The following is a 17,872-nucleotide window of genomic DNA, read 5'->3' as shown; positions in this document are numbered from 1 at the left end:
TCCTTCACTCATCATGGCACCCCTTACACATCAAACAAACCATTCCATTCAGCCTCGCCGGCTTCAGATTACGACGTATGTGCATTCCCGACGAGACTTAAACATTACGGACCAGTGAACTTATCTAACACCTTAACGACCGTGACTACAATCTCTTTTTCTTAAAACACGACGACCGCACCAACTACACGTACTTCTGCTACTGGGGAAACCAGACCCATTCCTGTTCATATCGACTGTAACTTCAAAAATCTCGTCTACATGGTACACTGTCGACGTTGCAACAAACAATACATAGGCGGGACTAAAATTAAAAGACGACTTAAAGACTGCATTATAATGAACACCGACGACCAGTAGACAGACCCACCCCCTCCTCCAGACCTAGTGCACTTTCGGACCATTTTCTTCTTTTTGACGATAACTCAAATTACGACAAAGAACTAATAGTAATCCCACTAGAACCCATACACTCATCTGGTGACGCGTGAGACGTATCTTACTTATCGAGAGGGGTCAGACCCTTGAATCTAAAGGCATTAAAAAACGAGAACAAATATAATATAGTATACAATGTACTTAGTGTATCACCGTTTGTAGTTTTACCTTATCTTGTAATTAAATTAATATTCGTTTGTTTATCCGTTGCTTTTATTTCAACGGTTATTTTTGAATTGTAATCTTATTATCTTTCGTCTTGGTTGTTTAAATTGTAACTTTTTTTCTTAAGTTGTTCAGTTCTTGATGAAGTCAGGCCGCGCCAAATTATAATAGTTCAATCCTACCGTACGGTCAGCTTTTCTGTTTTTTAGTCATATTTTTTACGCCATAGGTGAAGGGTCAACATTTCATTGTGGTCTACGTGCCGGTGAGCACTGTTTTGGCCAAGTTTCGCAACATGAAATCGCTGCGTAGAACACAAAGCAAAATACTCCTGGGCATTAAGAAAGGACTTATACCAAGTAAAAGCGAAAGAGACAAATTATATTTGATGAGTTCTGTAAGTTTCAGTGAACAGAAATCCCAACATAAACATAGCGCCGGTGTAAACAAGGCACTGTTTGACCATCCTTTTATTGTATATCGTATATCGAATGCCACGCTACAGTGTAACGCAACTTTAAAAAACGGGAAGTCTTAAAATATGATATAAAATAAAATAAGAATAGGAATAAAATAAAATAAAAAACTGTTGTCAATTACAGCAAATCTACGAAGATAATGCATTATTTGCATCTTTATGACTCCATGGTAGCTACTTTTATTGACGATAATTTTTTGACAAATTTCCTAAAATTTATTTAAGACAGATCTAAATCAAAGGGCCCTTAGAGCCAGCTCATTCTTGAAATGGCAGATTCGGGGGGAGGGGGTCGGCAATGAAAAGTCAAAATGAAGCTTAGATGCCTATGTGAACAGAAATGTAATCTTTGTTTAGTGCTATAAGTTAATAAACTTCAAGTCAACTTCTAAAAAAAGTAACGTTGATTAAGATGCCGAACAGTTCAAGCCTTAGGGGACCCTAAACGGGTTAATTTTAACACGCGCTTACACACGCGATCAAGTCCATCGACGCAGCCGAAAGTAATTTCACATGCTTCCTATCCCCGCTTAGTAAAAGAAAAAAATAACTTCCTTGAAGCTCAGATATACACATGTGAAAGAAATGAAATAGATAGTTTGTTGCTGTACTGTATTGCATTTTGAATTACCTTTCTGTCAGGATGTATCTACCCGGCATAGACAAGCATTGTTCTTGGAATGAGCAGGGAAAGATGCGCACGAACACCTCATCTTTCTACTCGCCTCAAAAAGATGAAAAACGGATGACGTGACAAGATATGACGTGACGTGAGACAAAAACGCGCGGCGAGGGAATCGTGTTTTTTCTGAAACGTTTACTAAAACACGTCACATGGCAAGCGGAACTCGCTTGACATTAAGTACGAATAGAAACATCTGACGACTGCAATGTTGAAAAATGTAAAGAGAGCCCTTTTCGTGTTCAATTGTAATGTAAACACTCTAGCTATATTCAGCTTACAGTTGACTTTGAAATTTTTTCACCCATTTAATACAAGCGCTCACTAGAAAAACAACCAAAGTCAGGAGCTTTTCGTGACGATTTGCTCGTACGGAAAAAGAATTACCGCTCTAGGGCAAATGAAATTGAATGAAAAAAAACTTCACTTCACCCCAAGGTGTTAATTAACATTTCGGCTTCTTGATCCACGTTGCACTTTTAAGAAGTTTCGAGATTGTCATATGATGTTAATTTATTTATTACACTATACAAAAAATCATTTCTTTTCACATGTGTGTCTGCATGAGCTTTTTTTTTGTTTTTGTTTTTGTTTTTTTTTTATTGAAGAGAATTTAGTAGACTTTACAATATTAATTATTAAAAAAGAAGACGAAAAGAAAAAAAATACAATATTGATAAAACGAAGAAAAATTTACACAATTTCGCTACATATAAGTACAAGTACAAAGTTGGTTTACAACATAATGTTCTAAATATAATTTTTAGTGGAAACAAGGAGAAAAAAGGAAGAAAGTAGGAAAAAAAAAGGCGGGTGGCACATTCTAAGTGGAAACATTTTGAGGCGGAAGAGCGCTTAATGTTGCCCGTTTGGATCTAAATTTCGACAAGGTGTTGTTTTTAAAAGCGATTCTGCTTTCACAAAAGATTTTGTCTTTGAGAACGAGATAAAAAAATTTAAAGCTTGGGGGGCTATTATCCAACCAAGCTTGAAAGATGTGATATTTTCCGATGATTAGAACATGGTTAAAGGCGTAGAACTTAGTACAGTCTGGTTTATAGCCGTACAGAATATCTGTCACGTTTAAAGAAACATTCTCCGATCGTTTCTCGTTCCACCAAATAACAATTTCACGCCAAAAATTTTGCGTAATGGGGCATTGATACAAAAGATGAGCTAAAGTTTCGTCGGGAAAATTGCAGCGCTCGCAGCGAGGTGACGTTTTCAGTCCCATTTTAAAAGACGTTTGTTTGTGGGAAGGATGCCATGAATGATTTTATATTGGAAACATCTAAGTTTGTTTTCTACCGTGACTCTAAAAGGCAATTGGTAGATAGCTTTCGGGGATAAGTTTTTTCCGACTAGTTCTAGTTCTATATTTGGGGGTTTAAGAACTTTCAAAACAAAATGTTCGCGAGCAATTTTGGCAGTGACATTAGAGGGTGTTAGGTCATCTCTGACAGTTTTGTTGGAGGGTATTTGCTGGGTATTTAAAAGGGAGTATTTCCAAACACTAGGGATTACAGAGAGGAGGCCGAAATATTTTAAGAAATTCACTTTTAGACCATATTTCTTTTGAAATTCGGCTCTGGAGAAGAACCTACCATCTTCCAGAAGGTCGCGTATTTTAACCACACCCTTTTGATACCATGTCAGAAAAAAGATCGGTTTTCCATCTATTCTAATAAATCGGTAGTTCCAAATGATTTCATTCCGGTATTCATCAGCAGATGAGGGGTCTGTAGAGTGTATCTCCTGCCAGGCAGAGAGTATTTCTTTGTAGAAGGAGGGTAATTCTGAAGGCAGATTTAAGTCAGGTATATCAAAGTTACATTCAACAAGGAAAGTGCCACCGAGGTGGGTTGTGGCCAAGGAAAAGGCAGCGTACCATTTACTATCTCCAGCTTCACATAATCTCTTTGCCCACGCAGCCTTAAGAGATTTGTCCATCATAACATATTCAACCATGTTAAGACCACCTTTTTCAAGAGGACCAATAAGAGTGTGCCGTTTAATTTCATCCGGCTTCATTTTCCATACGAACCTGAAGCAAATATCATTGACTTGTTTACATATGTTGGATGAGACTGAGAGAACAGACGTGTTGTAGACTAGTTTAGAGATGGCGAGAGTCTTGACAATGCATATCCTTCCTATAAGAGTTAGATTTCTCGCTGACCACCTGTTTAAAGTCTTTTTCAGTGATACAATTTTTTCTTCGAAATTGATTCTGCAGCTAACAGCCGGGTCGTAAGCGAAAGCAACACCAAGAGCAATTACGTATTTCTCTGGCCACGAGATATTAAAGGGGGATCGCTTGCCCTTGTTTTGTTTAAGGCTGCCAAGCCACATTCCTTCTGTTTTAGAAATGTTCATCTTAAGACCTGAACACTCTCCAAATTCACTTAGGAGGTTAAATAAGTGGTCCGCAGAAGAGTCGTTAAGTATGAAGGCAGTGATGTCATCAGCATACAGACTTAGTTTTATTTCAGTGTCATTAAGTTTCAGGCCACATATGTTATTATTCTGCCTGATGGATTGGGCCAGCGTTTCAACAGCCAAGACAAATAGCAGCCCTGATAAGGGACACCCTTGCCTGACTCCTCTATGAAGAGAAAAGAAATTTGAAGCAAAACCATTATTAAGTACGCAGCTGGAGATGTTAGAATAAAAGACGTGAATCCAGTTCTGGAACATTGGCCCAAAGTTCATAGCGTCAATAGCCTCGAATAAGAACTTCCATTCGAGGGAATCGAAAGCTTTTTGGAAATCTATAAATAAAAGCATGCCGGGCAAATTTCGTTTCTCGTACACATCGATAACATCGGATATTCTCTCCAATAAAGCGATTTTTTACGTATCCAGTTTGATCGCTATTTATTAAAGTCGGAAGAACTTTCTCTAGTCGATTTGCAATGCATTTGGTTGCAATTTTGTAATCTGTATTTAACAAGAAAATTGGTCGCCAGTTTTTCAGCAGAAGATTATCTTTGTTTTTCTTTGGTATAAGCGAGATCACGCCTCTTCTTTGTGAGATTGACATTTCGCCTTTTTGGTAGGCATCATTAGAGCAGTCAATTAAAGGGCCCACAACATCGTTCCAGAAACATAAATAAAATTCTGCTGTGAGGCCGTCAGAAGCGGGGGTTTTGTTTTTTGCAAAAGTTTTGAGAATAAACAGACATTCATCGGCAGTAATAAGACCTTCGCAGATGCTTTGCTGTTCGGCATTTAGTTTGGGTACCATTTCAGGGTTTAGAAAGCGTTTGCTGATTTCATTAAATGTGCTAACTTCAGGCAATTGTGAAGTGTACAGCGTTTTGTAAAAATGTTCCATTTCCAATAGAATTTTGTTTGGTTCCACTAGGTACTCATTTTTATCTGTTTTCAATTTAGCAATGTGTTTCCTATTGTGAGAGCGCTTTTCCAAATTGACGAAGTACTTGTTATTCCTTTCACCGTGCTCGTACCACCTTACTCTGCTCCTAATTATAGCACCTTTTGTTTTGCGCTCAGATAAGTTTTTCAGTTCCAATTTAACGCTTCTCGCTTCAGTTGTTAAATTCATATCGTTGGGGGTTTTACCGAGGAAAACATTCAGTTCGTTTAATTTTCGAAGTAGATCCATTTCTTTGGTCTTTCTGTTTTTGCTAAGGCGTTTTGCAAATCGTATACAGAAATCCCTTATTTCCATTTTAACCATTTCCCAATAAAGTCTTTTGTCATCAATTTAACTGTGCTTTTCTTTTGCGTGAATTAGAAAGAATTTCAGGTTTAAGACAAATTCTTCATTTTCAAGGAGGGAATTGTTGAATTTCCAAAATCCTGAACCAGGTTTTTTCTGTGAATTTTCGTACTGAATTTCGACATAGATTGGGGAATGATCGGAATCATGATATGCTTTAACCTCCGTTTTGCATGTGCGCGGCACTAGGTGTTTAGACACAAGCCAGTAATCTAGGGGGCATTGTATTTTTCCAGAACTGTTGCTCCACGTGAAACGCTGGGAAGAGGGATGATGAAATCGCCAAATGTCAACGAGATCCAAAGTGTTGCGAAGGTCGTTTATACTATTAATAACGCTTCTTCGGTTGTTTGTATCTTCCTCCCGTCTTATCAACACTTTCAAGCGGGCAGTTGAAATCGCCACCAAGGATGATATTGTCGTTAGAGTAGGGTCGCAATTTGTTAGACAATTCATTGAAAAAAGTTTTTTGGAGACTTGGATCATTTGGAGCGTAAATGTTGACAAAACAAAATTCTTCATCTTGTAGCGAAGCTCGAACGAGAAGAAACCTCCCTTTTTTGTCTCGGATAATGTCAGGGTTTTCAATTTTGAGAGTCGGTTTGATTAACACCATCACGCCTCTGCTGTGTTTTGAACCATGGGAGTAGAAAACGTCACCACCCCATTCCGCGCGCCATATGTTTTCAATTTTGTCGTCGCTATAAGTTTCTTGTAAGAAAATTACGTCATATTTACCGTTATGGAGCCAACGAAATAAATTCCTTCGTTTGATCGACTTATTTATACCTCTGATGTTCAGAGAAATACATTTAAGATTCATGTTTACTAAAAACATAAATTACTGGGCAACAAATGCGCACCGCTCAAAAAGGATATTTCCCAAGAGATGTGCCCGACTACAGCTATTTAAAAACAAAAATAAATTAACATTAAACACACAATAGAAACTAAATGAGCCGACAAGCGGCTTATTGTATAGAAGGGATACTAGAGAATGGCTAAAACTCATGAAGATAATTAAAGGTGTCCCCTCTACGCCTCCCCGCGACCTAATTATTTATTCTGGTTTCGTTCAACGTGATGGAAAAAAAAAAATTATGTGCAAGGGCGAAGCCTTATTAAATAAAAGTATCTGGAAAATACATGATTTTAGGCAATACATTAAAACTAGCTGTAACCATAGATAATAAAGAAGTAATTAACCTAGAAATTATCTAAGTCTTCTAAGCTATAGATTCTTTCCGGGGCATCATCAACAGAAATTTTGAAAAAGACTTTACCATCAACTGTCCACACACTGTGCCAATGGTTCAACTTTTTGGCTTTCCAGACTTTGTTGAAAAGGTCGCGGCGTCTTCTGGTGAGGTTCTCATTGATGTATACGACGTCTGCTCCAGGGAAGACATGGTTTAAGCTTTGATTCTTCAACTGCTTGCGAGCGCTGTATAGTGCTTTCTTAGCTTCGTACGATTTAAATCTGGCAATGATTGGCCTGGGTTTGTTTGATTTCTTGTTTGCAGATAACCGGTGGCAGATGTCAATATCATTGTTTCGAATAGGGACATTAAGCACATTTCCGAGCTTAATAATTTGTTCGGCCAGGTTTTCTTGTGAGCTCTCTGGGATTCCATGAAACTCTAGATTGTGTTTTCTCGAGTACTGTTTAACGTCGTCAATCTTGTTGATAGCGGTGGCAAGGTCTTCGGCCATTGTCTCATTGTCTTCTTCGACTTCTTTGAGATTAGCTTTTAGAGACTTGACTTCTTTCTTTAAGGTTCTGTTTTCTTTTACAAGCTTTTCTACTTCAGCTATATGAAAGCTAAGTGATTCATGCAAGTCGGCGTATTGCTTTCGCAAAGTTTGATTGTCTTCTAACAGTTTGTTGGTATTGTCTTGTATTTGAGTAAGAATCTCGCGCATATCCGCCATTTCGCTGCTGTCAGAAGTTGAATGCATAATTCTTACCGATTTGGCAGGCGGAGTTTTGGAATCAGGGGAGCTGCTGCTGCTGCATCTTTCCTGCCGTTTGCCCCGTAAATAAAAGGTGATAAGGCCTTCCTTGCTTTTATCTTCTTCGGTCATCGGGAAGATAAAGAAACGGACTACGGAAAAGTCCGTCCGGCCGCCATGCTGCCGTATACACTTGCTGCAAGTTATTTTTTGCTTTCTTTCTGCATGAGCTTGACGGAAGTTATTTTTTATTTAACTAACAGGGCGGGAATAGCATGTAAATTATGTAAAAATAATTCCGGCCGCCCGGAGGGACGGGATTGCGTGGGTCAGCGCACGTTAAAATGAACCCTTGATTGCGTGTATCAGCGCATGTTAAAATGAACCCCCCACGATGTCTTGATCCACGTTGCACTTTTTAGAAGTTTCGAAATTGTGATTTGAGGTAAATTTATTTATTACTGACACTAAACTATGGTTTCATTTCTTCACACATGTGTATTTGAGCTTCAATTAGAAGTTATTTTTTACTTTTACTAACAGCGGAGGAATAGCATGTAAAATTACTTCCGTTCTACAACTTCCGTCTACACAACTTCTGTCTACACAATTTTTGTCTACACATTTTTTGACTACACACGACAACTTCCGTCCACACGCACTTCACTCTAATATCTCTTTCTTTGCGCTTGCGCACAAGATATTATGAGCCAAAGATGTAGGTGTGCATGCAATTTCATCAAAATTTTAAAATTGTGATTTAAAATGCTTAAGTACAATTTTTACCGGTTTTGACCGCGTGTGAAACCAATACCAATTAAATGAAGATAATTACAGAAACCACGTATAACATTAATGTAGTGAGCCAATCACAGCTTTTATCAAGAACTTGCAACCAGTGCCAAGATCATAATATTACAACTACACCAAGGCATGATCGCCCCTTTTTTGCTTCTAATTGATAAAAACAATTTCAGTTATGATGACTTACATTTCCACAAAATTCTGTCACAATCTGAAAAAGCTTGTCATCCATTGACACACCAAGCAATTTTTCAAGGTTGGTATGCTTCAAATGCCTGTAAATCAATAAGTGCACACAGAATATATATAAGACACTGACTAAGAGCAAAAACTTAGGTCTTTTGAATCAGTTAACACTTACTTATGCGGTCCCTTGTTATTACAAACAAGTTTTCATCTCTAGCTCTATAATAAGGACACCCCTTTAATACTAAAACTTTCTTTGCCCCCCATACCGAGTTACAAACTTGTTCGTAAGTATTTCCACGCCACTTCAATTATTATCCTTCGTGGTATAAGATAACTCAGTGAAAAAAAACCATAACGTGGTACAGCATGAGAAAGAAGCAGCAGGAAATTCATATCCACGTGTTTCCACTAGCCAGGTAAAAAGTCTACAGTCCCGGTCAAATTTACTTGAAACACCTTTAAACTTAAAATTATGATAAAAATTATTAACTAATGCGTGGTCACACGCCCTTTTCCCCCATTCACTGTTGGCAACTGGCAAAGCGCCCAAATGAACCAGTTCGATATTTTAGGTCCATCCCTTTTAAATAAAATTGTTCAATGGCACACGTGCTTTACCCCTGAAGTACCCCCAAGGACTGAACTTTCGATCCCACTTATTTATATTAAAGGATTAACATACGTCATTATGGCAGCTTCTAGCAGTAATTTTCTAACATGTTTAGAATCTGATGGTGACTTGACGCACACTTTCTGTCCTCTGTATTCAGCTTGAAACACATCTGAGGATTTAATAAGTACGTATTAATGTTCCATTAGAACATACAAACACTGATATCTGTGTGACTCATAATTTTAAAGATAGATTTTGTTTGCCATCAATTAATCAAAAAACCCCTTTATTGTTAGGCTTTGTGTAATGGCAGCACACAAACACTGCCGATGAACATGGCTTTCAATGTATTTCACAAAATCTATTTAGGCGAACGCTTTAGTCCTATCTACACAGTCTCATTTTTCGCTCAACCTAGCGAATCAATTCGCGGTAATACGCATAGAGAAGTCTCCAGGGAACTCGTTAGATAGCTAAAGAGAATGTCGAGTGTTTCAAGACGTAAAAATTGTTAGATCTTGTAGAGGACTCAATTAGCCTTATTCTAGATCAACGACCGAGCGCAAGGGAGCTGTGTCTGGGACTCGGCAATGCCTATGGAAACTTTGCAGAGTCCTGTTGTTCTCACCTACAAACTCTCCTTTTTCGATGGACCTTCCAAGATGTAGGTCATTCCGCAGTATAGTCCAACCCTCTGAAAGACAAACCAGATACACTATCACCAGATACATTTATATTCTATTTTGCTACACCAGCTACGGCACATGAAATTATTACCCAAAAATGGCATGTGTTACGACGAACATTAAGACTATGCAGCCAAAGGAGCGTTTCCATGCTATATCTGCTTTTTATTCTTAGGTTATTTTTAGAACATTTTTAATTCTTAATTCAATTAATTTATGAGACCACTAGTTCTTTTTTAAACGTTTTAACCTTTTTTAGCATTTAAGCGGTATCTTTTTACAGTAGTAAGTTTTTATAGATATATATTTTTTATACATACTCTCTTTAATTATTTTTTTACTTTTTTTATTTTTATACAGGGCCCCCGTTGATACCAGTCCTGCGACTGAAGGGGTCACTCTGTTTAAATATCAATTATTATTATTATTATTATTATTATTATTATTATTATTATTATTATTATTATTATTATTATTATTATGTTCCTTACGTAATGTTTGCTTAAAGTCCTTAGCGCCGAGACCAAACCATGGTCCTGGGGCACTAAAGGGTAGCCAGTTTTTAGCTTGACAACACCCTCCTCAAAATATGCGCTGTACCCAGCAAGGTTATCTTCTGTAGTTCACTGATGCTTATTTGGCCGGGGATTCTTCCAATATAACTCTCTAGTCCCTTTTTGATAGCTCCAAGTGCTCCAATGATAACTGGTATCGTTTCCGTTCTCATGCCCCACATTCGGCTTGTTTCGATTTCCAAGTCCTTATATTTATTATTATTATTATTATTATTATTATTATTATTATTATTATTATTATTATTATTATTATTACAAGTGAAACCGGTAAAAACAATATATAATTATATATTCCATAGAAAACAGGAAAATGTGAAAAGGTTAAAAAAGTAGATTAGTGTGTATCAATCTGCAGCTTACTTTTATAAGTCGCCTCGTGTGACATGCGACAAACTATGTCGCTGCAACAGAATTTTGTCGCTGCGATGTGTCACACGAATTCAAACTGGTTTGCATTTGTGCGACACGTCGCAGCGACAAAATGAGCAATGGCAGCAGCGCGTGTACACGTCTGCGACAAATTGCTGCGACAAAATATGAATTACCGTATTTATTCGATTTAGCGCCCAACCTCGAATAAGCGCCCACCTCGAATAAGCGCCCACCCTGAAGGTAGAAAAAGTTAATAAGCGCCCAGCCTCGAATAACCGCCCACCCCCACCCCTCTAAATTGAGGGCACAAGAGGAATTTTGATTATTGTTGAAGTTGAGATTAAAATTGACTAACTACTATTTAATGACTATCCCGAAAACCGTGTTTTTTAGCTTTTTTACTGAAACTTTTAATGAATATTTAATTTCAGCTTTCGTTCACCTTCACATTTAGTTATTATAATTGTTGTTTTCTTGCAAAATAAACGTGCTTCTTGCTTAAAATGGTGAAAATTTAATAAGCGCCCAGCCTCGAATAAGTGCCCACCTCGAATCAGCGCCCACCCTCAAGGTCCAAAAATTTAATAAGCGCCCAGGGCGGTAAATCGAATAAATATGGTAACTAATGAGTGCGCGTCATGTATTTTCGCCATATTGAATGTGGAAAACTAGTTTGCATTCCCACTCTTCCAAATTCGCTGTTTGTGCACCAAACAAACACCTTGTTGCAGCGACTTAGTTGTAAGCAGTACAGACGGAGCGACTTGTCGCATAGTTTGTCCCGACCTTTACACTATTGAAGACACTTTAGCCTGTACTAGAGTAAATTTATGGTCTGCGATAATAATTTCATAACTTCTCTGTAATTTCATTATTTATATTGAAACAAAGGAGCAATTGTAGAATATCCCGCCATTATTCGTCTGGTCCCGTGGTCCACAGTCCACAGTGAAATTTTGTTGTTAAGTTATATTTCACTCATAACGCAGTCCGCAGTCATGCAGTTCATTGATCAAAATTGGATTTCATTATATAAACATCAGTGAAATACCAGGAAATCTTTCGCACGAAAAAATCACACGTGAAAATAACATGTTATTTTCACGTGTGAAGATATCGATTTCGGAACATTTTCTGGCAAGTTTGCCCTGTTTCAATGCTTAATGAGCCAAAGAAAATCGATATTAAGTTGAAACATCCTCGGATCTTCCTCGACAATCTTCGGATATCTTCGGGAATTTTCGGAAAAGTTCGGAAAATGTTCGGAAACATTCGTACGACCTTCGGACAACATTTTGAAAATCTTCGGAAATCTTCGGAAAATGGTCGGAAATCTTCGGAAAATCGTCAAAAACATCATAATTAGTAGGTTTATATAATAAACAGAATATTACATGGTTGCTTGGAGATATGAAATTTATCTTCTCGTGTTCAAATCAATATCCTACTCATTCGCTGCGCTCACTCCTGAGATATCGATTTGAACACTCGAAGATAAATTTCATATCTCCGCGCAACCATGTAATATCCATTATTATTATACATTAGAATTACTATGAAATATGTGATTGGTCGAGAGCATTCAGTCAATATACAGTAGCATGTGAACTCGACATGATAACCCAATATCTGCAGCAGATATTGGGTTATCATGTCGAGTTCAAAGTCCGCCTAGTTTCCAACCCCTTGTCCGTGTTTGCTGTCAAACTTTTGAAAATATGGCTGAGCGATTCGCCTCCGTTTTCGAAGAGGAATTGAAAGTTTTGATCGAGAATAAAGATTATAAAAATACCAAGAGAACAACAAAAACAAGTGTAAAAATTATGAATCATTATTTGAGGGAGAAGAACCTGGAGGAACCACAAGATAAAACCGCTTTGGCCAATGTTCTGACGATGTTTTACGCCGGCGCTAGAAAAAATGATAGCAAATTGTTTAAAAACGTATAATAAAACAATTATTGAATTCGGTTTTCGCATGATATCGTGAATTATCAAAACCTCGTGTCTGTGTTATCTGCCTCAGCCTTCGGCTTCGGCAGATAACACAGACCTCGGTTTTGATAATTCACGATATCATGCTCCACCTCATCCAATAATTGCTTATTAACTGTACGCCTGCCACCGCGGTCCACAGTCCCGTCGTGTTTTATTTGAAAATAATACAAAGTCTGCTAATCGCCTGCCACCGGGGCCCGTAGTCCCGTACATGTAGTCGATTCTAAGAAATGCTAGTAAATGGTATAATCGCCAGCCACCCCGGTCCGCAGTCCCGTAGTGGATTTAAGAACAGTAGATATTCTGAACACAATATAAAGGCTAACCGCAAGCAACCTAATCACAGTCCATAGTGTACCCAGAATTCTACATGTTAACAATATATAGTGTTGCCCTTACAAATATAGATAGCTAACCATGAACAGGCTAACCAAAGTGCATATTAGGCTAACCGAAATGAATAAGTAGGCCTCTCTAAACACAAAACATTCTGTCCCATGTGTTTACTATGGGACTGCAGACCACGGTGGCAGACAGGAAATGCGTGACTATGGACAGCGGTGGCAGGCAATCTAAACACCAAACTTTTTGTGTCGGACCGTGGACTGCGGTGTCATTAAAATCAGTTCCGCATGAAGTTTTAATATTTGTATGGTTACTGCGGACTCCGGTGGCAGTCATTTCAGTTATGCAAAAAAAGTGCCGGGGTATTCTACAATCATGCCAAAACAAAATAGTTTTGTCATGAACCCAGAATGGTTTCAAAACTTACATGTAATAAAGTGTCAGTATTCACATGTAGCCTTATTGGGTTCTGGGATGTTCATATTACATAAATAGCTATAAATGTCACTAAAGTATATTCAGGTTTAAACTGGCAACATGTGGGAAATATCAATCATGTGACAATTTTATTACATTAACACGTACAATGTGTATTTTTGAGTTCATTTTGACTAAGAGGAATGTCATTCACTATAAACTCAAAACCCATGAAAATCCCATTAATTTATTCATGGTAAATTCATGACATATTCAAAGCTTTTTCATGGGATTTTTCATGGCTTTTTTCATGGGGTTTTGCCATGAAAAAGGCATTAAAAAGGCATAAAAAAGGCATGAAAATCCTGTGAATATTTCCATATTCATGGCCCATGAAATCCCTCACATTACATGAAAGTCCTTTAAATACTCCTGAAAAAGCCATGAAAGTTCACTGAAGCAAGATACAGAATTTCATGGGTTTTTTATAGACCATGAAAATAAAGCCTGGTTTTTTCATGGTGTTGACTTTAATGGGCTTTTAATGGGTTTAAAAGTTTCATGGCCCATGAATATCCTTTGAATATGGAAATATTCATTGACCATGAAAATTTCTGATGGTTTTCATGGTGTTTTCATGATCAGACACCATCTGGTTCTCTACATTTTTCATGGGATAGGTAAAGGCCCAGAAGCACCATGAAAATGCCTTTAAAACAAATTTCACTTTTTTCATGGGTAAATCAAGGACACAAATACATGTAACGTCAATTTGCCGTTAAACTTCCATAACTTATGAATCCTATAAAATGGAACTAAAATAGATACGAGAATGCCCTGTGCTACACAAAAAATATTATGAAGATCAAGAAACAAAAACAAGCAACACTACAAAACTGCACCAAAATACAATGAATGAGTCACAAGCCATGCACAGACAGCTTTATGGTTAATTAAGGTGGCCCGCGGCTAATTCCGGGAGCGAAGGTGCTATTTTTTACATCGAATTTTGGGCATGGAAACCTTAACCGATTTCTCTGATTTTTGGTAGTCGAAAAAACAAATGTTTAAATTTAATAAAGCTTTAAAATTTGGAACAAACAAAAACAGTGAACACGAAATATAAGCACTTTTAAATTAACTTAGTTTTTAATAAAACGCGAATATTTTCTAAACGCGAAGATAGATTTTTTTCTTATTGCTGTCAATACGTTCACATTATCCAAGAATTCATGTGAGCAAGTTTCAACGAAATCGGCTGGGTAGAAATTGCTGCACAGTTGACTGTTAGATTTTAGCTTTAAAATATTATGCTTGTGTATTTTTGCCAGTTGTTACAACAACGCTTGTGTAATGTTTTGATTGCATTGATTGTTTGAAAGCTTAATACCAGCTAAAACAATGCTAAAAATTCTGAAAAGATCGGAAACTTCTAGCAAAAGTTATAAGCAAATAAAACAGAAGATGTTTACGGTGCGTAAAGTGCATTTTTTAAAATATTCATTGTTTTTCGAACTACAAAAAAACTACCGATTTTTTTTCTTTTATTTTTAAGTATGAGAAAATCCAGCATGTACACAAACGGCCTTATCTAGTTTCATGTGTGTAGACTGGATTCAACTCGCCGAATTTAGTACGTGAAGATGGCTACCTCTCGTCTTCCATTTTGAAGCGCTTTGGAAACCCTTGTGTTCCAGTAAATTATTCAAACTTGCCGCATTCCCAAGATTTTTTAGCACCTTGAAATAAACGGGCGTTCATTTCCAGGTGCTAAATAATCTTGAGAATGCGGCATGTTTGAATAATTTACTGTTAGTTGAGGGGTTTCCAAAGCGCTTTAAACTGATGGACGAGAGGTAGCTATCTCGAAGAGCCAAATTTGACGAGTTTCATCGTGACTTCACGCTCGAAACTATATGAGGGCGTTTGCTTATATGTTGTATTTTTGCATACTAAAAATTAAAAGAAAAAAAACGGTCGATTTTTTTTAATTCGAAAAAGATTGAATTTTTCTAATTTGCAATTTTCGCACCGTAAACCACTTATGCTTCATTTGATTATAACTTTTGCGGAGAATATCCGATCGTTTCAGATTTTTCAGCAACTTTTTAGGAGGTATTGAGCTTTCAAATGACAGAAGTGATCTAAGCATTAATTAAGCATTGTTGCAATAGCTGGCGAAAATATCCAATTACAATATTTTTATGCGAAAAATAAAGAGTCAACTGTGCAGCAATTTCTACCCAGCCGATTTAGTTGAAACTTGCTCACATGAAACCTAGGCTTACTTGAAGTAATTGACCTTAATTAGCAAAAAATCTATCTTCGCGTTTTGAAAATATTCGCATATTTTCGAAAAAAGGTTTTCCATAAAGTGCTTATTTCTCGCGATTGTTTATATTTTGGGCTTTAAAATGTAAAGATTAATAAAATTTAAACATTTGTTATTACGACTACCAAAAATCAAAGAAATCGGTTACAGTTTTCATCCCCAAAATTCGATTTAAAAAATAGCACCTTCGCTCCCGGAATTAGCCGCGGGCCACCTTAACAGCTAATATATAGATTGGTGACTGATACCAAAAGATCAAGCAGCCCACATAAGATTTAAGACGAACAGAAACAATTTTGATTATTTATTTCACTGTTCTCACTAAATTTGCAGGATTTCTCATATGACAAACATGTGTAGTGACTGCCATTGAAAGCCCTCAAATTTACAGTTGTTCAAGTTTCAAAGACTACATTTTCCTGCTAGATGTACATCCCACTTATGATTAAAAAGTCTCAAAGTACCGATCATCAGTCATGTTTGTGAATTGTTTTTCACTTAGCTTTTTAAAAATCATGACATTGCTCTGTTGGTGAATGTCTTCATCGAGCTTTTCTGCTGCAATACCTACAAAAGCACAAAGCAACATTCGATTAAAATCAGATCTTCTCTGGGCGTGGAATACACACTTTAAAAGCACAATTATTCATAACATAAACATATTTTGAGATCGATTTCTATCACAAGTTTAGGTGCTATCTTTTAAATAAGTTTCTAAAACAACTTTAAGCTTCAGCATTAATAATTGCAAGAACAAAGCTTACATTTATGCATGTATGCTGATCAACATCACGCTGACTGCTGATTAATTCCGAGGGGACTGTTACAAAAACCTTTATCTAAACTATTACTTTTAAAAACACACGATTCTTTCTACTCACATTCTCTTTTAGAGGTGAAAGATCTTGATTTTGTTGCTTTTAGAATCATTTCAAGATGTATAGTTCTTCGGTTCTCACTTCTTTCAACTGCCTTCGACCGTTGAAATCGCGCGCCTAAAAAGAGCCTTGCATCATGGGATAGATTAACTGGTTCTCAGGGCCTTCTCGTCCAAATCCAAGATGGCGGTGGGTGTAGCCGAAGTTCACAAACACACTCGGCTTTTTACGCCATTTAATGGCGTTCTGTTGTCTGGAAAGTAGCCAGGAAACGTTTAAAGAAGCATATAATGGTTCAAAGCAATTTTACTAACGGATTTGGGACATTATTGACTTTTATTGAGAGAAAGACGAAGTATAGTCAAGTTGGAACTTGAGGAGTTCGAACGCTCCCGAACACTGTGGAGTGTGCTCCATGAAACTTATGTGGGATTCCATTGCAATATCTTTTCGCTCAACCTTGAGCATTCCAAACGGTAAACTGACTGCTTTGGAAATTATTTTGTGTGCATATGTTATATCAGCAATAACAACGATGCGAGTTTCCCGCATGGTGGATTTTCAAGATCAAACTAAAAATTAATCAAGCGTACGTGCGATGCATATGTTGCTGTTTGAACATTGTTGTTGGGAATGTTAAATTAAGACCAGTAGAGTGTTAAGTGAAAGTTGCATTACACAATGAAACAGTTATGGTACCTTGAGGCTCTTGAATTTGTGCACTGTTCATAATTGTGCCTGAATTCGGTTTTGACCAGGTGTACAGGTACACAAGAGCTGACACAAAAGGCCAAACAAAAAACCCCGGGGGGCACTCAAAAAAGTTTTATACGGGGAGGCTCCGCCCCGAGCTCTTACCCCTTACGCTTTTAGATACCATTTTTGACAGAAATTGTACCCCTTTCGTATACCTTTTACTGAAAAAGGGTACCCCTTTCATATACCTAAAAGATATGGCATAGACTTAGAACAGGACGTTTTCTTGTCATTTTCACGTAGCGCTTAATACATTAAAATAGTACAGCCGTAAATTGCGTTTGTTCGAAATATTTTAATTAAAGGTCTTTTTAAATACCTAAATGACGGATCTCCATACCCTTTCGTATACCAAAACTTGTAAAATCCCTACCCTTTTACATACCTGAAGCCTGAAAAAGGTACCCCTTTCGGGCGGAGCCTCCCCGTATAGGCCATTATAGGGAG

At 37.3% G+C, this 17,872-nt stretch overlaps 3 protein-coding genes across 3 annotated transcripts in view; all 3 read right to left on the bottom strand.

Annotated features, from left to right (window-relative positions):
• The window catches only part of LOC144662989 (uncharacterized), a 220,762-nt gene that overhangs the window by 44,495 nt on the left and 158,395 nt on the right, over nt 1-17,872 (bottom strand). The gene's annotated exons all lie outside the window — the stretch shown is intronic.
• LOC144664122 (uncharacterized) overlaps nt 1-17,872 on the bottom strand; it is a 152,936-nt gene that overhangs the window by 44,495 nt on the left and 90,569 nt on the right. Inside the window, exons 18-20 of the mRNA XM_078525249.1 lie at nt 9,696-9,761; nt 9,137-9,236; nt 8,453-8,540 (exon numbers count right to left, since the gene is read on the bottom strand). Of these exons, the coding sequence (XP_078381375.1) occupies nt 8,453-8,540; nt 9,137-9,236; nt 9,696-9,761 (254 nt within the window). The remainder of the gene's footprint in view (nt 1-8,452; nt 8,541-9,136; nt 9,237-9,695; nt 9,762-17,872) is intronic.
• Nucleotides 6,715-7,632, bottom strand: LOC144663084 (uncharacterized). The gene has a single exon (XM_078524019.1). It carries the CDS (start codon nt 7,591-7,593, stop codon nt 6,715-6,717), a length of 879 nt encoding a protein of 292 aa, XP_078380145.1. The 5' UTR covers nt 7,594-7,632.

Source organism: Oculina patagonica, chromosome 8 (assembly GCF_052425735.1).
Source record: "Oculina patagonica isolate OP01 chromosome 8, crgOcupat, whole genome shotgun sequence".
Classification (NCBI taxonomy): Eukaryota; Metazoa; Cnidaria; class Anthozoa; order Scleractinia; family Oculinidae; genus Oculina; species Oculina patagonica.
Note: the sequence above shows the minus strand (reverse complement) of the source record. Positions and strands in the feature narration are given on the sequence as shown.